Source organism: Lolium rigidum, chromosome 7, assembly GCF_022539505.1.
Source record: "Lolium rigidum isolate FL_2022 chromosome 7, APGP_CSIRO_Lrig_0.1, whole genome shotgun sequence".
Classification (NCBI taxonomy): Eukaryota; Viridiplantae; Streptophyta; class Magnoliopsida; order Poales; family Poaceae; genus Lolium; species Lolium rigidum.
This window is the reverse complement of record NC_061514.1, coordinates 359,203,141-359,228,127: the sequence shown is the minus strand read 5'-3', so window position 1 is coordinate 359,228,127 and position 24,987 is coordinate 359,203,141. Positions and strand designations below refer to the sequence as shown.

The 24,987-nt window shown below is 44.9% G+C and overlaps 1 protein-coding gene and 1 long non-coding RNA gene across 10 annotated transcripts; both read left to right on the top strand.

Annotated features, from left to right (window-relative positions):
- The first annotated feature begins 1 nt into the window (after window position 1).
- LOC124675331 lies at window positions 2–6,324 on the top strand. Of its 8 annotated transcripts, none has more exons than XR_006993245.1 (6): window positions 2–296; window positions 4,929–4,993; window positions 5,244–5,565; window positions 5,652–5,722; window positions 5,826–5,897; window positions 6,071–6,324. XR_006993245.1 is itself a non-coding variant. In XM_047211399.1 (6 exons), exons 1-5 carry the CDS (start codon window positions 107–109, stop codon window positions 5,878–5,880), a joined length of 432 nt encoding a protein of 143 aa, XP_047067355.1. In that variant the 5' UTR covers window positions 2–106; the 3' UTR covers window positions 5,881–5,897; window positions 6,071–6,324. The 8 variants fall into 8 exon arrangements, 4 of the variants coding, with proteins under 4 accessions (XP_047067355.1, XP_047067354.1, XP_047067357.1 ...); XR_006993243.1 differs by adding an exon at window positions 4,026–4,125 and having other exon boundaries at window positions 4,929–5,565; XR_006993244.1 differs by having other exon boundaries at window positions 4,026–4,993.
- A 9,257-nt stretch (window positions 6,325–15,581) lies between these two features.
- Window positions 15,582–17,345, top strand: LOC124678323. Of its 2 annotated transcripts, XR_006994416.1 has the most exons (3): window positions 15,582–16,281; window positions 16,420–16,479; window positions 17,096–17,122. It is a non-coding gene; the product is annotated as an uncharacterized LOC124678323 (long non-coding RNA). The 2 variants fall into 2 exon arrangements; XR_006994415.1 differs by lacking the exon at window positions 16,420–16,479 and having other exon boundaries at window positions 17,096–17,345.
- Window positions 17,346–24,987: the final 7,642 nt, after the last annotated feature.

Below are 24,987 nucleotides of genomic sequence, written 5' to 3'. Positions count from 1 at the left end.
ACCCTTAGCACCAACTCATCCAGCACTATAAAGCCCAAAGTGGTAGTAAAGGGCAACGGTATTCTCCACCTCTGCTAGCTCAATCCACCTCTGCTAGCTCAAGATCATGGAGCGGGGATCGTCCTCCCGGCGTGGGATGCTGCAACCGCCTTCTCGTCGAATCGACTCTTCGCCTATGATATTGGGAGTCGCGGCAAGAAGCTCAACCAGAGGCTTGATGCCATCAAGAAGCTCAACCAGAGACTTGATGCAATCAAGAAGCACAACCATATGGAAAATTTATTGGTGCACGCCGGGTATGTAATTTTTGTTTTGAGAGCCAAACAATTTCATTCAGTACATACCTCATACAGTCATACTCTTGCCATCTCTCATGTTATTATAATTTTTTGAATAGTATCAAGCACATATTGCTGGAAGCAATTTGTAACTGGGTGCGTTTGGTTACATTGCTTAGGAAGCCGAGCTAGCTAGCTCTAGCTCAAGCTCGGCAAAACGGACCTTAAATTTGCCCATGCGTTTGGTTGATTGCTTTTGGCCGGCGATTCAGATAAATGATTTCAGAGTCAATTCAGATGCATCTTACTTAGCTGCTTATGTATCCAGCGAACTTAGGAGTTAGGAGCCACACTTGGCGAGCATGATTTACAGAAATAAAGCTGCGGGTAGATTATGAGCATGAGCGTTGTATATGTTTTTTTTTTCTCATGGCTAAAAGCAACTGAAGCAAAGAAGTCACTTGGTCGACGGATATCACTTAATAAGAAGTATAGCTGCAGTTATTATGGTTGATGACCTGAAATAATCAGACAAACACAGCGCAAGCAAAGCGCAAGCAAAGCACAGCCACATCGCAAGCAAAGCACAACCACATCGCAAGCAAAGCACAACCGAATCGATCCTTGCGTGTGCGCGTGCTCGAGTAGAACATATCCCACTATAAAAAAAAAGATACATTTTTTAAACTAACAGGAAAGTAGTAAAAACATGAAAAAGAAATTAGCTTTAAATAAGAAAGAAGAAAAAATAGCAGGAAGAAATATCAAAGGGAAAAGAAAGAAAACAATGAGAAAGACCTGCAAAAACAGTGAGTTAGCTACACACGTACGAGCTAATGAACTAGCTGGATCGCTTGGTCTGTACAGCATAACAGCCGAACGCTGCGAACGAAGTCGTGTCAAAGAAACAAGGACAAACAGCGAACACGCTAAACGGGCCAAGCCCACAATGCAAAAGGTTCAGCGGAACTCGATGGCAATTCCTATACACCGACCAGGTCGGTGTATACCCAACGCCGCACACCCTGTATGGGCCGGGCCCAATTCGCATTTTCGGGAATTTTGCCCCTTTCGTTTCCTGTTTTCTTTTTTTTTTCTTTTTTTCTCTGTTGGTTTTTCTGTTTTCTTTCTATTTCAGATTCGAAAATTGTTATGATTCAAAAATTATTAAAATTCGAAAATATTCAAACTTAAATCCGGTAAGATTCAAAAATTATGGAAATTCGAAAAATACTAAGATTTGAAATTGTTCAAAATCAAAATTTGTTGAAATTCGAAAATTCTTCAAAATATTAAAATTCGAAATTTGTTCAGCTTTGAAATTTGTTCAAATTAGAAAATTGTTCAACTTTGAAATTTGTTCAACTTTGAAATTTGTTCATACTCGAAAATTTGTTCAAACTTGAAATTTGTTCAAGTTGGATATTTTTTTCAATTTTGAAAAAGTCAAGATTTCAAATTTGTTCAAATTTTAAAAAGTTCAGATCCGAAATTCGTTCAAAATATTTTCAAACTCGAAATTATTGAAATTCGAAAAAATGTTTAGATTCGAATTTTTTTCTAGTTTTTTAAAAGTTCAGATTCAAATTTTTATAAAATCCGAAAATTGTTCAAATTCTAGCAGAAACATAAATGATACAGGAGAGATTATTGGGCCGGCCCAACACTAGGGTGTGCGGTGTCTGCTAGGGGCCGATCAGGGTGGCATATAGCACCACCCGAACTCGATTCCCAGCTCCACACTATTTTTACGAGCGTGCGCTCCACTACTGGGCTAGCCCACGACCGCGCTTCCTTCAGCGAAGCGGTGCTACCGAGCAGTTTCCGTGCCGTTCCACTTCCACCCGCCGTTTCCAAAGACATCCCCTGGAACGGCCGCGGCTCTGTCTCTCCCCTCTCCCCTCAAGCCTCTCCGGCGAAAAGAAATTTCGATCCCTGCCTCTCCGGCGAAGTAAAGCCGCCCTCGAGCTCTCCACACGGTATGTTTTCTTACATCCCCGCCTCCGCCTATAAAATGGGACAATTCTGTATTCTGTAGAGCACAAGTTTAGATCTCGGGCGCAGCAATGAAGATTAATATGAAGAACACTCTCGTCATTGCCCTTGCGTGCTTTGGTGGCTTGGTCCTTGTAGTTGGAGTCTTGGTAGTTATTGCTCTCTTAGTCCGTTGGCTCAGGACAGAGGCTGCCAGGCGACGCGACATTGAGTCGCAGCTCGCCGCGGCGGACAGGGAGAGGCAGGCGAGGGCGGAGGCGGACGGGGAGGTAGTCGAGCTCGAGTTGGAGGAGGTTCGGCAGCCGGCGACAGCGGCGGAGAGGGAGCTGCAGCAAATTCGCGAGGCGGTGGCAGCGGCGCAGAGGGAGCTGCACGAGATTCGCCTGGCGATGGCAGCGGCGGCGGCGGCGGCGCCACAGCCGGCGCCAGCGGCGTTGGCCGAGAAGATGACGTTCTGCTCGGCCGTACTGCAGATCTTGTCCGCAATTTTTAGTTTTCTTTACTCTTGCATGCAATTCATCGTAGCTGTGGTGACGGGGTTGTGCTAGTGTAGATGTGATTGATTGTGACGGGGTTGTGCTTATCTGAGGTTATGCATGTACAAATTTCTGCACAATTGTTCTCTCAGCAGAATGTTCTTCTTCCATTTTCTTGTGACTAATTAATTATACTAAGCAGTATATACAGAGGTGCTCAATTTCTGCACAAACATGAGTTTTTTTTTTGCGGGGGAAAAGAGATTATATTAAGCAAACATAGGGTTACAATCATTGGAAAGTGCCTCAGCAATTTCCGGAGGATGGCTACTGAACCACACCTCAGTTCTTCCGTGTACCCTACCCAGTTTTGCTAGCTCATGACTAGCCACATTAACATCCCGACTAATCTTAGCTATTTTTATTTCTCTTTCCCTAAGAAACTCTCGAATAACATTGATACTAAAGGCATAGGCTGAAGTGTTTGGGGTGCTTTCTTTAATGAGCTCAACAGCCTCAGCACAATCTGATTCCACCGTGATGTTCAGCGTCGACCAGTGCAGTGCCAACCTCAATCCTTCTTCTATGGCCTTAATCTCAGCTTCAGTGGCATCTTGACACTGCTGTAGCTTCTGGCATGCAGCAAAGATGACCTCCCCCTTGTCATCACGCAAGAGCAGCCCAATGCCAGCACCAGTACTTGAGAAGGCACCATCTATGTTAAGCTTCACTTCACCCGGCCCAGGCAGTTCCCATTTCTTCCTCACCTTCTGACGGCCATCCGCATAAGTGCCCTGCTTATTGAATCCGCTCTCAGGGCTTATAACCATCTTCCCTTTCACAAAATCTGCAGCTGGAAACTGTTTAATTAGCAAAAGAGAATTAAGATAGCTTACTAGAAAACGGCGTGACCCCTCAATGGGAGGACATGGTTTCCCATGGGTCATTTCATTATGGCCGTGCCAGATTCGCCACAAGGTCATCATGGTTGCCGGTCTTTGGATTTCCGGGATTGAGCACAAGAGATGTAGTAGCCACTCCGTCCCGGTTGGCTTCAGGAGGTCATCCCGTGGCAGTTCCCAAACCTCTGCCATGGCTAGCCATAAGGCTCGTGCATGCGGGCATTGTATAAATGCATGGAAGGTATCTTCATCTTCGCGGCCACATATCTGACATAGGCCTGTAGTGGATATACCGCGTTTCATCAGATTCAGCTGCGTAGAGATAGCATTGTTACATATTTTCCATGCTAAAAGCTTCACTTTCGGAGGTACAGGGCTGTTCCAGATTATTTTCCAAGATGGCCGTGCTCCATCAGGTCTGGAGCTGGTGGCACCCCTGTCCTGTGTCTGCATACTTCTATTCAAGGCCAATCTGTAAGCACTCTTAACGGTGAAAATGCCTCTCTTCTCTGGATACCAGGCAATAAAGTCATTCTCGTTTCTTCTGGATGTCTGAATTTTGGTGATAGCTGCCACATCTTCTGGTATAAAGTATTGCTGTAGGCGCTCTTCATTCCAGGAACCATTTGGTAGCAGGAAATCTGCTACCCATCTGTATACCGCATTATAGATAAGGAATTGTGGCTAATAAACAAATTATCCCTATTTCCTAATGGATTGCACTTTTCAAGTTGCTTTTGTAGACTTAATTTTTGATCTCTAACGAAATTTGTTAGAGCAAATTATCATCAAGGCTTGCTTAGTAGTGTAGTTCAGCGGAGTACGAACACGTGCATTGTTTCATTTATGACTGTTACTTGTTTCCAGGTTGTAAGGATTTATTTGACACCATCTGGTCTTCAAAATATTGTTTAGGCATACAATTTGCTTGGTTCTACTCTATTTGTTATCCATGGTTTGGACAAATATTCTATGGGGGTGGTCCTATCAATGTGATACGATGTGAAGTATTTGCTTATGGTATTTATAATGTTTTTCATGTTTGTCTGTAGTTGACAGATTAATATTCAGTTCTCATACTTGCCGGCTGGTCAATGTGATTTGTTCTCCTTTTTGCTGCACCAGAAAAGAAAAAAAGTTAATAAATTAATATCAAGATGAATTTATTTGGATTTTTCTAAAGTTTATTTATAATCTTTTTCCCAGCTAGCTAGTGCAGTACTACTTTTCAAATGGTTTGTGATACGGATGTCAGACTGAATCATGTTCCTTTATAGTTTTGTTCTTCATGGCTTCGAGTTCCAGAAGTGAGGCATTCTACATGGTCAACACTAGTAGAGAGGTAAACTCTAGAACAACAGATCTCTTCTCTTGTGTACCACGCACAAAGCCTATTAAAATAATCTCACTTTTTGCTACTTCAAGCATAGATCCATGACGTGATATCTCTATGTTGCACAAATATGGCACAGTAGATTAGCTACCTCTGAACCCCAAAATGCCCCTAGACATACAGTGGGACAGAAACATAAATTTTGACCAAATAACTCTCAACCTGTGCACATAGGAAACTAATGTATGGTGACACTCAGGTTTGGGTTTCTGAATTTATGGTGCATGGTCCGTGTGGGGAGCTTAAAGCCAAATTTGTTTGTATGCAAAAAGGAAAATGTTCCAAAATTTTCAAAAAGAGTTTCAGGAGGAGACTGTCATTGTTGAAAATGGCTTTGCACTTTATCGATGTCACAACAATGGTCGCCGTGCACTTAAGCATTCTTGATAATCTGTGGGTGGTACTTGTAACATGATCATGTTAAAAAATACCAGTCCCATATGAATGTGGAGTGGTGCAATAAAACACAGGTTGGGTATGAAAGTCTGCTGGAGTCACCCCCTGGCTTTGGGTCCCAAGAGGTGATTACCCGCATGTTATCCATGTTTACTTGTGTTTTTTTATGCTAGGTTCCTCATTTCTTATGGTGAACTTCTCTTCTTTTCAGCTTCATTCATCTGTAGTTGATGATCCAAATTGTCCACTTGCTCCATCTACTTTGAAGATGATAGAAAAGAGGTAGTTTCTATCCTTAGTGGTGAACCATTTTTTGATACAGTAGATGTGCACGATATGTCTTTGTCTCTTGATTGAAGTATTGTGTAAACATTCATTGGCGTAGGCTGCTGTCGCAGAAAGTTCAGGCGGATGCACAATTCAAGACGAAGAAGGCCTAGCCCAGAAACAGAAACAGGTAAAATATCTGAAAAGGCATGCATATATGTTCTCATGTATAAACCTGGATATTCTTAAAACTTTTTGTGGGTTTAAGTTTCGCATATATAGAGACTACAGATTAATCCTACACTCATCATCATTTTTTTTTTTTGACTTTGGCCACTGCCTGATTTCTACTTTACTTTCCAGGAGTGTTCGCTTTTGGTAACACATGTGGTGACTAGATGTTCATTCCGTGTTATCTACGTACCTGAGGGTCTGAAGATTGTACTCCTCCCTTTTGTAGCTGGCATGTAAATATGAACGAGGTGCCCGTTGCAACAATTCGCTTGTGCACCGCGTGTGGATGTTTCTTCTACCGTTCCTTAGTGCCCGCCTTATGTATTTTGCTTTATCCCATAATGGTTTTCTCAAGAAAATGAAAGTTTCAAATTCTTGGTTCAGTGCCACTATCTGCTTACTAATGTGCTTTTATCCATGGTTGATGGAACGTTACCCATCTAAAGTTGAACCTGCATTATGTCGACATATATCCATGATAAGTTCATGCTTTACCTCTTGCATTATGTTGGACACCTTAGTTCACATGTCCATTTACCTACTTTCAGCACTTGTATACTTATATGTATTATATTTCCCTATTTTATGTTTGGTTTAATATACAACCTTGTCTGTTTATTAAGTAAAATGAAACAAATAGATGCAATCCAGGGGTATATATGATGCCCCCCCACGGGGGCCTCACAGAGATTAGAGCCTCTCAGCCATTGATCTTACCTCATTGAATCTGGGCCGTCCGTTGTTTTTACCGCGCCAGTATAAAAGAGGTTCCCGAGAAACCCTAGCTGCATTCGCGCCCTCCCTTGGCGTGCTGCTCGCGAGAGGCGGCTGCCGGCTGGCGCCGCTCCGCCTTCCTGGCTGGCCGCCCTGTCCTCCCCTCCCCTCGCGTCCCATCCTCCGGCTCCTCCTATGGGCCAGCGCCGCTGCCTCCCCGCCTCCTCCCCGCCGCCTTTTCCATCCTGCTACAGCAACAGAGGAGACGCGGGTCTCCACGACGGCCGCCATGGCACAGCGGGGCGGGGCTTGGGGAAGGGCTGGCCTAGAGGAGGAGCAAGGTGGAGGAGGACCATCGTGACGTGGCCATGCCTTCTCCTCCCAGCTCGGCCAAATTGGTGAGTTTTTTGGGCGGATTTTGGTTGTTCTTTCCACGATTCCTTCTCCTGTTCTTGATACGATTTGTATTGTATTGGTTTGTGATTTGTTCCTTTCTGCTAAAAAATGCTATTCTATGTTTGTGCGTGTTAGGACTGCTGAGATCTGTGGGCAGAGCTATGAATTAGACCACCTATGTTGAAATTTCTCAGATCTTGAGTTTTCTCACGTATGTGCTACTCCAGTCCGTGTGCAGTTTGGTAGATGGAATTAAAGTGCAGATGACGGCGGAGCAGGAAGCCTTCCACTCCTACAGGATTAGCAAGAATTTTCTTTTCACCCAATTTATTCATGGGTTCTATACTTCTATTATCTATTGGAATTATTTTTACTCTAATAGCTTCTGGTGGTTTGTATGTACGAGGTTTGCCTACGAAATAACACTGACCATACTACAGTATCTTCCTATATAAGTGCCTACGAAATAACACCAACCATAAAGGCATGTTGCCATTGGAAACAAAATGTATACTCTATTTTTGACTTTGGTCGACTGAAATCATGGCTTAGAAATCAACATCACAGCCTCTTGGACACATAAGATGTGTTCTCCCTGATGTTTTCAGGTCAAATTCATTCACCCTGATGCTTCATGTGATTTACTTATGTCCCTAATGCTACGAATTCTGAATCCTACACATGTCTACCAAATATTCTTAATTTAGTCTCCTTATTAGGTTTGTATGTACTGAATATACTGCAGCTAGAGGAAAACTTTTCCTAGAAAACTGAAAGACTCATGCAAGATGTTAAAATAATCTTAGCTTTATCTTTTGGGTAATATCAGTACCACTTCAGTGATAATCTTACTTTTAACTACACGTATACTATTAATAGTTCTGAGCTAACTAAGATGTTGTACAAGCCCGAGGCAACCTTGCTTGCAAAGATCATAATTTCCGATATAGTAGTATGGAACTATTAGCATCTAAATTAAGGTAGTGTCATTTAAATGAAGCCAGCCTGAGTGTCAACAAGTTATGTAATATCAATAATTTTGCACTCTCTTCTTTGCCTAACTTCAGCTCTTTTTGGAAGAAATAACTTACCTATTTTTTATTCTTTAGTATGTATCTCGCACTCAAGGCACTGGATTCTGGGTTGCTTGCCAAGATGATTAGCATAGCATGACTCCTGTCAGAGGTGTTTTGCTTCTACTCCTGGATTTATGCTGCAGAGCTGTTGATAAAGCTACTATGTAAGAAAACTGCACAACAAATACATGTAGAGAGCGAGAGATACAGGTATATGACCGCAGTTCTGTATTTCTACTCTTTTGTGCCATGGGGATAGATCATTGTTCAGTATCTAAGAAAGATGTTTGTTACTGATGCAAGCTTATATTTCATGAATTCAAACTAATTCTTTGACTATTTGTGGTGCCTGCTAATTATTCTATGTGGAAGTTGCTAATTGTTTGATCCAGAACATTTACCTCTTATGTGAACAAAATTATGTATCTACTATTTGTTGCACATAAGCCATTATTATTTGGTTGGGCTTGCTGAATGTGATATTCCACATGGTAAATAATGAATATGGTGTAGCAAAGTTTTACTTTGAAATACGCACTTGCAGATTCACACATATGTTAATATTGTGCAAAGGATGCTGCGAGGCAACAGTTAGTTGAAACGTACACAAATTCCTAATCGCAGCTGACCATTTTCTTCACTTGATTTAGTAGTCTCCAGGTCATAAAAGATTTAGTTGCTTTTGCCTCCCTTCACGTTGAGTTGTCGGTGCAATTACCTTAAGGCGACTGTTATTTTGTGTGGTTGAAACAAGTTGTTGCTAATTTTGCCTGCTGTTATGTATTTGCATCGGCTTCTAACCTTGATGTTGCTAAAGAGAATTCTTTGTCGTTTCTTATATATGTAGGCTGGTTTAAACAATGTATAATGGTTTGTGCCAGTCCACAGGTGTATTCTTCACGTCCAAAGAATCTCATTTATATGTTCTATTATGTGTGGCACAAGAATTAAAGGTTACTAGGTGATGAAGTTTTTTATTTTAGCCTTATCTTCTGTTGCCTCATTAGAAATTCCGTGTTTTAGCCTGTAGTAGGAAACACCATATGAAACTTGGCAATTTTTTGTTTTGTTGATACTACTGCAAAGAAGCTTAGTTGTCCGCCCAAGAAAGACGATCAGTAAAAATTAGCGAGTGGTTCACAGTGTAGTTACCAGAAAACTAATTGGCATATCTATAGTGTATTGGTTTCACCAGATATGTTGGATTCCTATATGTGTTTGTGTTTTTCTGGACGTTCTGATATATGTGTGCCTAAGGATTATCTCTAAGATATAAGTTTATATGCATGTTCAGGACCCCTGAGCTCACGAGATTGAGGTGGCAAGGTCAGATCTTCCTCTTTTCCATGAAATTGACCCGAAGGACCCATTGAAAGCATTGGAAATTTGAACAATGTACTGCATGGTTTAATTATCCAGAAGGCAAGGTCTTCTTGGTATATTTCTTTCCAAATTTTCAATTTGAACAGATATATTTCTTTCCAAATTTTATCTATTTTGAAGACCAAAATGCACCAGATAATTGCTTTCAATATATTGCCTTGTAATAAATACTAAGGGAGAAGAACAACGTACCAGGCGATGATGCAAGGATTGACATCTGCTTGGTAGCTCTGTAGATTGGTTGCCCTTTATTCATTCTTTGCGGCTCTCCTTTTGCCGCCATCTACTTCCACCGAGGCATTCCTCTTCATTCTATAACAAGATGGTGTTCTCTAGCGAGGAAGATGTGCCCTGGCTGCTGCTTCACATGTCAACATGTGTGTCCTTCACTGGCAGGTGATGCTTCTCTGTTGTCTCCCAGTACCGTATGTTCGCTTTATATGTGTGATCTTCACTGGCAGATGAGGCTTCCCTATTGTCGTTCTTCAAGTGCTCCGTTTAGGCGCCCAATACGTATGCTGCCCGTAACACAGGTCCATTAGTTAGTTAAAAGTCTACGCTGACTTCGGTAAACAGGAAAGTAAAATTGGGACATAAATGGCTCACAATATTCTGCAGAATTTTTTCGCGAAAACGCAAAAGATTTGCGTTTCGATGCATTGATAGAAAAGAAGGTTAAGTATGTACATGCCCCCCCGTGGAGGGGCCAACACCCCGCACTACAACTCGACCCAAGAAAGAGACCTATTCTAGGGGAGTAGAAGGCGAACACCCCGGGCTCCCGCGTCCGCCCAAAGCCGCGCCTCGGTCCTGATGTCGTCGAATAAGGAGTGCACCGAGGGCTGTGCGCTGTCGAAGATCACAGCGTTCCGATGCTTCCAAATCCACCACGCCGTGAGCATGATGATTGACGAGGTACCCTTGCGCAGCTGGCGAGGGGTAGTACGCACTGCCAGCGACCACCACTCCACGAAGTCGCCCTCCAGAGGAGGTCCCGAGGTGGATCGAATCCACGAGAGGACCTCGAACCAGATCGTCCTGGAGAATGAGCACCCCGTAAGGAGGTGCGTCATGGTCTCCTCAGCCTGATCGCAGAGTGGGCATCTGGGCGCATGCGGGAGGCCCCGCCGCGCCAGCCTTTCACCCGTCCAGCACCTGTCCAGGCAGGCCAGCCAAATGAAGAACTTCACTCTCGGAGGCGCCCAGGACTTCCAGTTCAGCTCCCAAGATGCTGAGACGACCGCTCCCTGGAAGAGGGCCTCATAGCAGGAGTGGGAGGTATACTGCTCATCCGTCGTCCATCGCCAGGTCATCCTGTCTTGCTCCGCCGAAAGCTGGAACCCTCGTAGCCTGGCCCATAGCTGCACGTACTGCCACATCGCGAGGGCGCTTGGTGCCCTCGCTATGTCCGGGATCCAAGCGCGATCGAGCAGCGCACCGGCGTGCACGTACGCACCTTCCTGCGTCGCTTAGGTACCAGCGCGTACACCTCCGGCGCCATCTCCTTGATAGATCTGCCGTCCACCCATCGGTCCTCCCAGAAGAGGGCGGACTCCCCATTGCCCACCACCATCGAGGTGGATGCAGCGAAGATGTCCAGCTCCGCCTTCGAGAACTGCATGTCCAACCCGCGCCACGGTCTCAAAGGGTCCGTGCGCATCCTCCACAGCCAGCGCACCCTGAGGCTGGTGGCGAGGCGTGCAAGGTCTGGGACCCCAAGCCCGCCTAGTGTAATCGGTCTGCACACCCTTGCCCAGTTCACGTGGCAATTGCCTCCACTGGCCTCAGCCCTACCCGGCCAAAGGAAGCCTCGCGAGGATCTTGTTGACACTGCTGAGCGTCTTTTGTTTAGGCCCGAGCACAATCAGCTGGTGTAGCGGGATGGCTGCGAGCACCGAGCGTATCAGCGCCAAGCGTCCAGCACGCGGCATCATCGATGCACGCCATGTTGGTAACTTGTCAGCTAGTCTCTCCACAAGGGGGTCAAAAGCCACCGCCGACAGCCGCCTAGTAGACAGGGGGATGCCAAGATACTTCACCGGGAATGGTGCTAGCTGACACTCCATGAGATCCGCAGCGCCAACGGCCTCCTCGTCAGTGCAGGCAATGGGAGATACCGAGCACTTAGCGAAGTTGGTGCGTAGGCCAGAGGCTTCTCCGAAGAGTTCTAGGATGCCCCGAACCGCGCGCAGCTCAACCTCATCCGGGTGACAGAAGATCACCACATCATCCGCATAAAGGGACACGGATGTCGCAAGCTCCCGCCGCGCCAGCCGTCGCAGAATCCCCATCTCAGAGGCCTTGGACAGTAACTTGTTGAGCGAGTTCATCACCAGCACAAACAACGACGGCGACAGGGGATCACCCTGTCTCAGTCCCCGCCGATGCCGGATCGGGGGCCCGGCTCGCCATTGAGCAACACCCGGAGTGCGGCCGTGGCCAACGAGCAAGGAGACAAGCTCCCGAAATCTCGGCCCAAACCCAACCTTACGGAGGACCTCTAAGAGGAAACCCCGGGACACCGAGTCGAAGGCACGCGCGATGTCCAGCTTGAGCATCACCCTCGGCTCCTTTTCCCTATGCGGGAATGCGGCCGTCTCGCTGAACCAACATGAAGTTGTCGTGGATGCACCGTTTGCGGATGAAGGCGCATTGGTTGCGATCCACCGAGCGATTCCATCCGGGGAGCCAGCCTAGTGGCCGGGATCTTTGCCACCAGCTTGGCAAAGATGTGGATCAAACTGATCGGTCCGTAGTCGCCCAGCCTGCGGCGTCCGGGCGTTTGGGCAGCAGGACTATCAAGGCTTGGTTGAGGCCTTGAAACCCGCGCCCACACAACGTGTAAAGTTTGTCGAAGGCCGCCATAAAGTCGCCCTTGACCACACCCCAACACTTTTGCAAGAACTCAGCCGTGAACCCATCAGGCCCGGGGGCTTTGCCCGGAGGCAGATGTCTGATGACATCCCAGACCTCGTCCTCAGAGAAAGCCGCCTCCAGGTCGGAGAGATCCTCTGTGGCCGTGTCTATGAAGTCTAGGTCCAGTGAGTGTGTCCGCCCCACCTCGGTACCAATAAGGCCCTCGAAGTGTGCAAAGGTAGCATCAGCCATGGCCGCATGGTCCGAGGTAACCGCGCCATTCACCCGTAGGCTGTGAATCACGTTCTTCTGGCGCCTATAGGACGCATGCTGGTGGAAGAAGGCTGTGTTGGCGTCCCCCTCCCGAAGCCAAGCAATCTTTGCCCGTTGGCGGGCCATCGTCCTCTCCAGAGAAGCCAGCCCTAGGTAGGCTTGCTTAAGGTGCGCCCGGAGTCGACGCTCATCAGGGGAAAGCTGTCGGGATTCCATGGCGGTGTCCAGCCTCAGCACAACCTCCCGCGCTATCATGAGCTGCAGCTTCACGCATCCAACCTTCTTATCGCTCCAGCTCATGAGTCTGCGTGCTGTTAGTTTCAGCTTGGCGGTGAGCCTCCTGAAGGGGTCAGTGTCCCCCTGGACCACTTCCCAGGCGCTCTGAACCACCTCGCTGAACCCATCGAGCTTCAACCAGAATCGCTCAAACTGGAACCTCTTCCCTCCCCTCGGCTGAGTGGTGCAGTCAAGGAGGAGGGGGCAATGATCCGCCACAACCGTCGCCAAGCAGCGCAAAGTGCAGCTACTGTGAAGTTCCTCCCAAGCCACCGAGACAAACACTCGGTCCAGCCGGACTAGGGTAGGAGTCTCACGCTCATTAGACCAGGTATAGCGCCGGCCATGCAGATAGATCTCCTTGAGCTCACAGTCGTTGAGGAAGCGGCGAAATCTGCCCATCATCCTACGGTTGAGATTACCGTTGTTTTTGTCCTCAGCCCGATATATCATGTTGAAGTCCCCACGAGAGCCCATGGGCCCTGGTGTGTACCGCGGATATCGCGAAGCTCATCCAGGAAGGCGATCTTGTCCGCCTCCGCCTGTGGCCCATAGACACAGGTCAACCACCACCAGGGTTCTCCCCCCAAGGGTGCCACCCTAGCAGTGATACTATTAGCATCTAGGTGTGCGCTGTCGAGCTGCACGACCCTGCTCACCCAGGCCACAATCACCCCACCCCGAGTATCAGACGCAGGCAAGCAGAAATAAGCATCAAAATCCGCGCCTAGCGCTTCCATAACAATGGTAGGGGTTACAACCGATAGCTTTGTCTCCTGGAGACATACAATAGACGCACCCGTGGTACCTACTACACTCCTAACACCCGAACGCCTTGCACGATCATTAAGGCCTCGCACATTGGCCACCAGAATCTTTGGTTCGTATAACATTGGAACGACCATCCAACACCCGAGACACCCATGTGAGGGTCAGGCCTCCACGAGGCGACCACCCGACATCCCCAGCAGTGGCGGGGAGCAGCCTCTGATCGAAGAGAGCGTCCATCCGTAGAACTCCGCAATCGCTTCTGCAGAATAAAAATTGATATACAGATTTTACAGAATCCAAGATATGCAAGACCAGAATTGATGACTTTCTGCTTCCTTCATTCATTATCTACTGTCATTGCCCAAAAAATATTCCTTTCAGTGCCTCATAACTATTGTTTCTACTCCTGTGAACTTTGCACATGTGAATAATTGTTATTAGACTGCTTTGACTGTTGGTTTAGGACTTAGTGCTATTTCAGGTGCTGTGTCATGTTAGTTAGAATGTTTCTGCTAATTATCCTTCTAGACTGAACTTACTAAGTTTGTTGTTTCAAATAAAATTTAGAATTACATTAGGACAGACAAATACCACGCATTACATTTGTTTCTATCTAATTTGCCCCTATTTGTACTTTTACAGCTTTACTAATTTTTTTACTTCTAAATACATCCTATCTAGGTGAGTGTTCTAATCTGAACTCATCAGTTTACCTTCAGGGTGACGAGGCCGTGTCATTTGTGCTGTGCTGGTAGCCCTCCCGCTCCACGCCGTGTGGGGCGTCCTCGCTGTTGTGCCCGGGGGAGCTGGCGAGGCGGGGGCTGTCAGGCCATGGTCATTGACGTTGATGCTGCACAGAGCGACGGGGGCAGGGGAAGCTCCAGTGCCTCTACGTGGCAGGTACGAACAGCCCCCAGCATGCTCTTGTCTAAAGGTATAATTGCTGCACCCCCATGGGGCATGGAGATGCCATCCACGATAGGCCACTCGGCGTGCAAGGCCTGGGCGAGCGCCTCGCTTATTCTTCAGCGATTGGGCCACGTCTCGCTGCACGATTGGCTGAGGTAAAGAAGATAATGAAAAGAATCGGAAGGAGAGGGGAAAGGGAAAAGTTACAACGAGCGAAACCCTATCCGTCTCTGGCCTTCTCCTCTTCTCCCCTCGCGCCGCCATCCCAGCCGCCACACCGCGAGCCTCTCCTCCCCACGGCGCCGTCGGGTCCTGCTGCACCGCGTGAGAGCGAAAATTTGAACATTGATTCCCTTGAGCATTCATTCCCTGTTAATCACAGTGAACAAGAAGGGATTTGCTGGTATACCTGAATGTTTTCTACCATTTTTATTCTAGAATGTAGAATGTGGTTTGGAACTGCATCCATCTGAAAGTTAAGCCACGCACACAATGCTTCACAGGTACAGGAAACAATTGTTGAATTAAGAGACTGGTTTAGGAATACAAGCAAAATTCTACATTGATTCTTTGGTTTATATACTTTTCTGTAAAGTAGTGTAGTAGTGTCAGAAAAGGCGTCTATTCAACTTTCCTGTCCTTTTCCGTAATAATCATGTTATTCTTTAGAATATAAATTATTGTCGACTCGGAGTTTCTACCCAGCCTAATTGAGATGCATGAAATCCATTAGTGTTGTATTTCATTTGCATAGCATGATTTGAGCACATCAATATTATGTGATTCCAGACTCCAAGATATCCTTGGCTGCGAATGTGTTCTGACTTCAGATTTCTTAGAGTTGCTTTCTCAGCGCTTCACCTAAACGACATATCATATCTTCATTAATAGGTTAGATTCTCGCTGTGTTCCTCTTTCCATTTTCAACTACTGAATTTACTGCATATGGCAGTGCTAATTAACACCTCTAGATTTTTTTGATGGTAAAATATTTGTTCTCGCATTAATTCCCTTTGTTCTACCAACTGTTGCCAGATAGGCCTAACTTCACACATTATGGTGTTTTTGGCAAAATGGCCAGCATAGCTAATGTAGCTCTTTCCCCAGCATTCTGCATTGCTTAGGTGCAATCTTTAAGCCCTTGTGGCTTGAGATTTAATCCATATATTTATTTAAAGGAAGAGGTGCAGAAGCAGCAGTAGGTAATTCTATGGTAACCATCGCACAGTAATATACCTATAATCTTTTTAATGGGTACAATATAAAAATAAGACCCTTTGATCTCCATATGGGTAAAGTTATTCAGCTTTGAGTTTTAGTATGCAGCCACTATTTCAGTTCGAGATTTTATCCATATATTTATTTAAATGAAGAAGCGCAGAAGCAGTTGTTAATTTTATAGTAACCATTGCACAGTAATATACCTATAAACTTTTTAATGGGTACACTGCAAAATTATGAATCTTTGATCTCCGTATGGGTGAAGCTATTCAACTTTGAGTTTTCGTATGCAGCAGCTATTTCAGTTTGAGTGGTTTGGCTAGATGGGACATTGAGTTCACATTGTTGTAATTATTTGAGTTTGAGTGTGCACTTTTGTTGACAGGCAATTGGACAAGTACCTGACTGTTGTTGGACCGACCGCACCTGATTGGGTCCTGTCCGGAAGCACCACCCCTTTTAGAGGTGAGATACTCATCTTTAGAACGGAGAAACAGCAAAAGACCAAACACATCAAAGCATGCTTAATACATGTGAATTAGATTGTCGCTGAGCAATTGGGGAGAGGGAGAGAGCTTACATGTTATGTCGTTTCTCATGTAGTTTGTGCTAGGCAGCCTTGGACTAAACAAGGTTTGTGGGAATAAGGAAAATAAAAATGAGGTATCTATTAAACCATGGACAATCTTTTTGTTTATAGTTCTTCATACTTTAAGAATTTTCTTTAGAATTATTTTTGTAGTCGGGCATATATGGAAAAATACACCATATGGCGCGATATATTCTCAAAGCCCGAATAGTAGATGTTATATGCATTGTAGCTCAATTAAATGGTAGGGAGATTTTAACTAGCTGCCCTAATTTATTAGCATTCATGGTTAGGTTGCATTGATACTAAGCATCATGTACCTATTTTAGGCTATAAGTGGATTGTTCGTATGAAAATCTTTCAATACTTATTTGATATATTCAAGAGAAACGTTGCTGAACATTTAAATAGAAAACTTCTATTCGTCCTGAAGTAGTTTGTATAGATAAGTAGATAGTGTGAAAATCTGACTTATTGAAAAGTAATATTTAAAGTGTTGTGTTTTGAAGAAATAAAGTGCATCTCATTAATCTGTGTTTTGAGTCTGGGAAGCAAAGTTAAATGTGTATAATTTCCATGTACTGCAATTTGAATATTTGATGCTTATGTTCATTTGAATATCATGGTATGGTTTCATCTTTCATGGTCTGCTAGCGTACTTACAAAAATGTATATTTTTAAATGATGCAGGGTTAGCTTAGTTGGCAATCCACAACAACGAAGCTTCAGATACTTATTCTAAACAGGGTTATATTGAAGTTTGAACATACCAGAGATCAACCGGCGAGAAGCATGTAACCAAAGAATCAGCCTAGAAGCAAGTATTTTGTCCAGGACCTGCAATGGAAAATATAAGACACTTATCTAGCACTGTATTCTATGTTAGCTCGAAGGAAAAACACTTAGTTAATATCGAGTACTGCTTTTTCGCGAAATAAAAGGCAGAATCTGTCAAAACAGAACAGTTCGTAAAGACGAATTTTATTGAGGCACCAGACTTGCTCAAATGAAAATTCTCAAATTGAATGAAAGTTGCGTACATATCTGAGGATCACTCACGTAAATTGGCATAATTTTCTGAGTTACCTACAGAGAATTAGGCCCAGATTCGTGACAGCAAGAAATCTGTTTCTGCGCAGTAATCCAAATCTAGTATGAATCTTACTATCAAAGACTTTACTTGGCACAACAATGCAACAAAATTAAGATAAGGAGAGGTTGCTACAGTAGTGACAACTTCCAAGACACAAATACAAAATAAAAGTACTGTAATAAAATAAACACATGGGTTATCTCCCAAGAAGTTCTTTCTTTATAGCCATTAAGATGGGCTTAGCAGTTTTAATGATGCACTCGCAAGAAATAGTAATTGAAGCAAAAGAGAGCATCAAGAGGCAAATTCAAAACAAATTTAAGTCTAACATGCTTCCTATGCATAGGAATCTTGTAAATAAACAAATTTATGAAGCATGATGCAACAAGCATAGAAAGATAAAACAAGTGCAGCTTCAAGATTTTCAGCAAAAAGAGAGGTGTTTTAGTAACATGAAAATTTCTACAATCATATTTTCCTCTCTCATAATAATATCCAGTAGCATCATGAGCAAACTCAACAATATAACTATCAAATGAAACATTCTTATCATGAGTCTCATGAATAAAATTATTACTCTCCACATAAGCATAATCAATTTTATTAGTTGGTGGGAGCAAATTCAACAAAGTAGCTATCATTATTATTCTCATCAAGTGTAGGAGGCATAGTATAATCACAACAAAATTTACTCTCCATAGTAGGTGGCACCAAAAGACCACTATCAATATAATCATCATAAATAGGAGGCAAAGTATCATCAAAGAAAATTTTCTCCTCAATGCTTGGGGGACTAAAAATATCATGCTCATCAAAGCCAGCATCCCCAAGCTTAGAATTTTCCATATCATTAGCAATAATGGTGTTCAAAGCGTTCATACTAATATGTTCCATACGTTTTTTAATTTTCGCATCAAACCATCCATGTCTTAAATCAGAAAATAGAATAAGAAGCTCATTGTTGTCCATTATGCCTAACTAGTGTAAACAAGAAACAAGAAGATGCAATTGCAGGATCTAAAGGAAATAGCTTCGAGCACACACACAACGGCAATAGAAAAGTACTTTACCTGAGATCGGAGTATGAGTGCCTTTTACCTTTCCTCCCCGGCAACAGCGCCAGAAAATATGCTTGATGTCTACGGGTGCTTCTATTCTTGTAGACAGTGTTGGGCCTCCAAGAGCAGAGGTTTGTAGAACGACAGCAAGTTTCCCTTAAGTGGATCACCCAAGGTTTATCGAACTCGGGGAGGAAGAGGTCAAAGATATCCCTCTCATGCAACCACTGCAACCACAAAGCAAGAAGTCTCTTGTGTCCCCAACACACCTAATAGGTGCACTAGTTCGGCGAAGAGATAGTGAAATACAGGTGGTATGAATGAATATGAGCAGTAGTAACGGCACTGAGAAAAGTGCTTGCTGGCGTGCGGTTGATGGTAGTAATATTGCGAGAAGTAAAGATGCGGTAAAACGATAAACAAGCGGCGATAGCGATATTTAGGAACAAGGCCTAGGGATCATACTTTCACTAGTGGACACTCTCAACATTGATCACATAACGAGAATAAATAGATAGATGCTAGACTCTACACCCTCTTGTTGGATGATGAACACCACTAATCGTGTAGGATTACACGAACCCTCAATGCCGGAGTTAACAAGCTCCACAATATTCAATGTTCATATTTAAATAACCTTAGAGTGCATAACAGATCAACATAACCAAACCAAGTACTAACATAGCATGCACACTCTCACCTTCACACTACGAAAGGAGGAATAGATCACATCAATACTATCATAGCAATAGTTAACTTCATAATCTACAAGAGATCACAATCATAGCCTACGCCAAGTACTACACGATGCACACACTTGTCACCATTACACCGTGCGGGAGAAATAAACTACTTTAATAACATCCCTAGAGTAGCACACGGATAAATTGTGATACAAAACACATTGCAATCATAAAGAGATATAAATAAGCACTTCACTATGCCATTCATAACGAGTGAGTAAGTATTACGTGAAATATAGCCTAAGAGACCCACACGGTGCACACACTGTCACCTTTACACACGTGGGACAAGGAGTCTCCGGAGATCACATAAGTAAAACCCACTTGACTAGCATAATGACATCTAGATTACAAGCATCATCATATGAATCTAAATCATGTAAGGCAGCTCATGAGATTATTGTATTGAAGCACATAGGAGAGAGATTAACCACATAGCTACCGGTACAGCCCCGAGCCTCGATGGAGAACTACTCCCTCCTCATGGGAGACGGCAGCGTTGATGAAGATGGCGGTGGTGTCGATGGAGGAGCCTTCCGAGGGCACTTCCCCGTCCCGGCGGCGTGCCGGAACAGAGACTCTGTCCCCCGGATCTTGGCTTCGCGATGGCGGCGGCTGCGGAAGGTTTTCTCCGGTTTCGTCGAACGTGATAGGGTTTTCCGACGGAGGCTTTAAGTAGGCGGAAGGGCAAGGTCGGTGGAGTCCTGGTGGGACCACACACTAGGCCGGCGCGGCCGGGGCTTGGGCCGCGCCGCCCTACCGTGTCCCCACCTCGTGGCCCCACTTCGTTTCCCCTTCGGACTTCCGGAAGCTTCGTGGAAAAATAGGACCCCGGGCGTTGATTTCGTCCGATTCCGAGAATATTTCCTTACTAGGATTTCTGAAACCAAAAACAGCGAAAAACGAGAACTGGCCCTTCGGCATCTCGTCAATAGGTTAGTTCCGGAAAACGCATAAATATGACATAAAGTATGCATAAAACATGTAGATATCATCAATAATGTGGCAGGGAACATAAGAAATTATCGATACGTCGGAGACGTATCACACCGCTGAAGTTCAAACTGCACGCCTGGCTAGCCTTGCGCGGAAGGTGCTGGACAGCAGACCGTAGGCTGCGACGTGGCTTGGCATCACATGTCATCTGCCCGCTTTGTGATCTCTACGAAGAAACTATCACCCACCTCTCGCTCCACTGCCCCTTCGCGCAGGGCGTTTGGGGAGGCTTGATCTCCAGGTTGGGTTTGCCAAACATCGCACCACACGGGGATCTGTCCATCGCTGATTGGTGGCTCCAGGCAGTTGGCCGTTTCGCGCGGGAGGACAGGAAGACATCTAACTCCATCATCATGCTGATCCTCCGTTCTCTATGGCTCGAACGCAACAGACGTGTCTTTGAGTGCAAGCACACGGCCATGGCTCCTACCATCGATCTAATCGCAGCGGAATGGCAGCTGCGGCTAGCGGTAGAGGTAGGCCTGCTAGAGGATTAAGGTAGTTCAGGGGTTTTTTTAGCCCGGCGTTTCTAAGCAACGTCGGTGCTGGTGGTTTCCGCATGCTTGGTTTGTAACCTGCGTTGTAATCTCACTACGGGAACAACCTTCTGGGCCGACGGCCCCGCACCGTCGGCACAGTGTACTTCACCGTCGGCATAGGCTCTGCCGACGGTGACCGTCGGCGTCTCGTCGTCGGCACAGTTGGCGTCGGGGTTCGCGCAGGCACCGTCGGCGTAGCAGGGCACCGTCGGCACAGGAGTACGCCGACGGCTGGACGGTGGCTGTCGGCCGCTCCATCGTCGGCACACCACCTTGCCGTCACGCCGGCTGCCGTCAACGTCGCCACCTATGCCGACGGTTACACCGTCGGCACAGTTTCACTTCTTTTTTTCCCAGAACCGGCGGGAAACCGTGACGATTCAAACTGGAAAAAAACGCGCGAAGCGGCCGAGCTGTGCCGACGGTGTCACCGTCGGCACAGACCCTGCGACGGTGTCACCGTCGGCACAGACCCTGCCATTTGGCACAGCTATGGGCCTGTGCCGACGGTGGCACCGTCGGCACAGCTGCTGCCCAGTTTTTTTTTATTTTCCTGATTTTGCTCCATTTGCACAGCAATTGCATATAAAATAGCAGTATCATATATGAATTGCACACATATAGCTCACATCACAGATATAGCACAAATATGGCACCAAATCCCAAATTTAGTACAAATATAGCACACAAGCAATACGGCACATATAGTCATCCTACATAGATCATTCTACACATATAGCATGTGTCATGTAGCTAGTACAATGTAGAAACTATGGTGGTGCACCACCCTAGAGACGATCTACCTCCGAGTGGGTGAAGTGAGGTCGCAGTTTTTCGACGGTGCTCGGGGAGGTAAAACCACGCTGAGGTTCGGCAGAAGCACCAGGAGAACAGCGACCGGGGTGCATCGGCGTACCATCAGGAGCGTCGTTCCCGGATTCTCCCAATCCCTACATGTTGGAGGGAGTTAGCAACTTAGCCATGTCACACCAAGTTAGCAACTTAGCCAAGTTAGCAACTTACCGGGGTCAACTGACGCTGACGCTTGTACATGCAATAGAACTCCTCCTTGGACGGGAACACTGGCGTCGGCTGATACGTCTCCGACGTATCGATAATTTCTTATGTTCCATGCCACATTATTGATGATATCTACATGTTTTATACACATTATATGTTGTATTTATGCATTTTCCGACACTAACCTATTAACGAGATGCCGAAGAGCCAGTTGCCGTTTTGTTTTCTGCTGTTTTTGGTTTCAGAAATCCTACAAAGGAAATATTCTCGGAATTGGACGAAATCAACGCCCAGGGTCCTATTTTTGCACGAAGCTTCCAGAAGTCCGAGGGGGAAATGAAGTGGGGCCACGAGGCGCCGACACGCTAGGGCGGCGCGGCCTGGCCCTTGGCCGCGCCGGCCTGGTGTGTGGGGCCCTCGTGTGCCCCCCCCCCCCCCCCGCGTTGCCCTTCCGCCTACTTAAAGCCTTCGTCGCGAAACCCCCAGTACCGAGAGCCACGATACGGAAAACCTTACTGAGACGCCGCCGCCAATCCCATCTCGGGGGATTCTGGAGATCACCTCCGGCACCTCGCCGGAGAGGGGATTCATCTCCCGGAGGACTCTTCACCGCCATGGTCGCCTCCGGAGTGATGAGTGAGTAGTTCACCCCTGGACTATGGGTCCATAGCAGTAGCTAGATGGTCGTCTTCTCCTCATGTGCTTCATTGTCGGACCTTGTGAGTAGCCTAACATGATCAAGATCATCTATCTGTAATTCTATATGTTGTGTTTGTCGGGATCCGATGGATAGAGAATACTATGTTATGTTGATTATCAATCTATTACCTATGTGTTGTTTATGATCTTGCATGCTCTCCGTTATTAGTAGAGGCTCTGGCCAAGTTTTTGCTCTTAACTCCAAGAGGGAGTATTTATGCTCGATAGTGGGTTCATGCCTCCATTAAATGCGGGACGAGTGACGGAAAGTTCTAAGGTTGTGGATGTGTTGTTGCCACTAGGGATAAAACATTGATGCTATGTCCGAGGATGTAGTTATTGATTACATTACGCACCATACTTAATGCAATTGTCTCGTTGTTTTGCAACTTAATACTTGGAAGGGGTTCGGATGATAACCTGAAGGTGGACTTTTTAGGCATAGATGCATGCTTTGGATAGCGGTCTATGTACTTTGTCGTAATGCCCAATTAAATCTCACAATATTCATCATGTCATGTATGTGCATTGTTATGCCCTCTCTATTTGTCAATTGCTCGACTGTAATTTGTTCACCCAACATGCTATCTTATGGGAGAGACACCTCTAGTGAACTGTGGACCCCGGTCCATTCTTTTATACTCGAAATACAAATCTCGCTGCAATACTTGCTCTTTACTTGTTCTTTGCAAACAATCATCATCCACACTATACATCTAATCCTTTGTTACAGCAAGCCGGTGAGATTGACAACCTCACTGTTTCGTTGGGGCAAAGTACTTTGGTTGTGTTGTGCAGGTTCCACGTTGGCGCCGGAATCTCCGGTGTTGCGCCGCACTACATCCCGCCGCCATCAACCTTCAACGTGCTTCTTGGCTCCTCCTGGTTCGATAAACCTTGGTTTCTTTCCGAGGGAAAACTTGCTGATGTGCGCATCATACCTTCCTCTTGGGGTTCCCAACAAACGTGTGAGTTACACGCCATCAAGCTCTTTTTCTGGCGCCGTTGCCGGGGAGATCAAGACACGCTGCAAGGGGAGTCTCCACAATCCAATCTATTTACTTTATTTTTGTCTTGCTTCATTTTATTTACTACTTTGTTTGCTGCATTATATAAAAACACAAAAAAATTAGTTGCTAGCTTTACTTTATTTACTGTCTTGCACTCTATATCAAAAACACAAAAAAAAATTAGTTACTTGCATTTACTTTATCTAGTTTGCTTTATTTACTACTGCTAAAATGGCTACTCCTGAAAATACTAAGTTGTGTGACTTCACAACCACAAATAATAATGATTTCTTATGCACACCTATTGCTCCACCTTCTACTACAGCAGAATTCTTTGAAATTAAACCTGCTTTACTGAATCTTGTTATGCGAGAACACTTTTCTGGTGTTAGTTCTAATGATGGTGCTGCCCATCTCAATAATTTTGTTGAATTGTGTGAAATGCAAAAGTATAAAGGTGTAGATGGTGACATTATAAAATTAAAATTGTTTCCTTTCTCATTAAGAGGAAGAGCTAAAGATTGGTTGCTATCTCTGCCTAAGAATAGTATTGATTCATGGACTAAATGCAAGGATGCTTTTATTGGTAGATATTATCCCCCTGCTAAAATTATATCTTTGAGAAGTAGCATAATGAATTTTAAACAATTAGATAATGAACATGTTGCTCAAGCTTGGGAAAGAATGAAATCTTTGGTTAAAAATTGCCCAACCCATGGACTGACTACTTGGATGATCATCCAAACCTTTTATGCAGGATTGAACTTCTCTTCGCGGAACCTATTGGATTCAGCTGCTGGAGGTACCTTTATGTCCATCACTCTTGGTGAAGCAACAAAGCTCCTTGATAATATGATGATTACTTACTCTGAATGGCACACGGAAAGAGCTCCACAAGGTAAGAAGGTAAATTCTGTCGAAGAAACCTCTTTCTTGAGTGATAAGATTGATGCTATTATGCCTATGCTTGTGAATGATAGGACTAATGTTGATCCTAATAATGTTCCGTTAGCTTCATTGGTTGCCCAAGAAGAACATGTTGATGTAAACTTCATTAAAAATAATAATTTCAACAACAATGCTTATCGGAACAATTCTAGTAATAACTATAGGCCATATCCTTATAATAATGGTAACGGTTATGCTAATTCTTATGGGAATTCTTACAACAATAATAGGAACACACCCCCCTGGACTTGAAGCTATGCTTAAAGAATTTATTAGTACACAAACTTCTTTTAACAAATCTGTTGAGGAAAAGCTCAATAAAATTGATATTCTCGTTTCTAAGGTTGATAGTCTTGCCTCTGATGTTGATCTTTTGAAATCGAAAGTTATGCCTAATAAGGATATTGAAAATAAAATTGTTACTACAGCAAATGCCATCCAAGTTAGAATTAATGAGAATATAAGATTGATGGCCG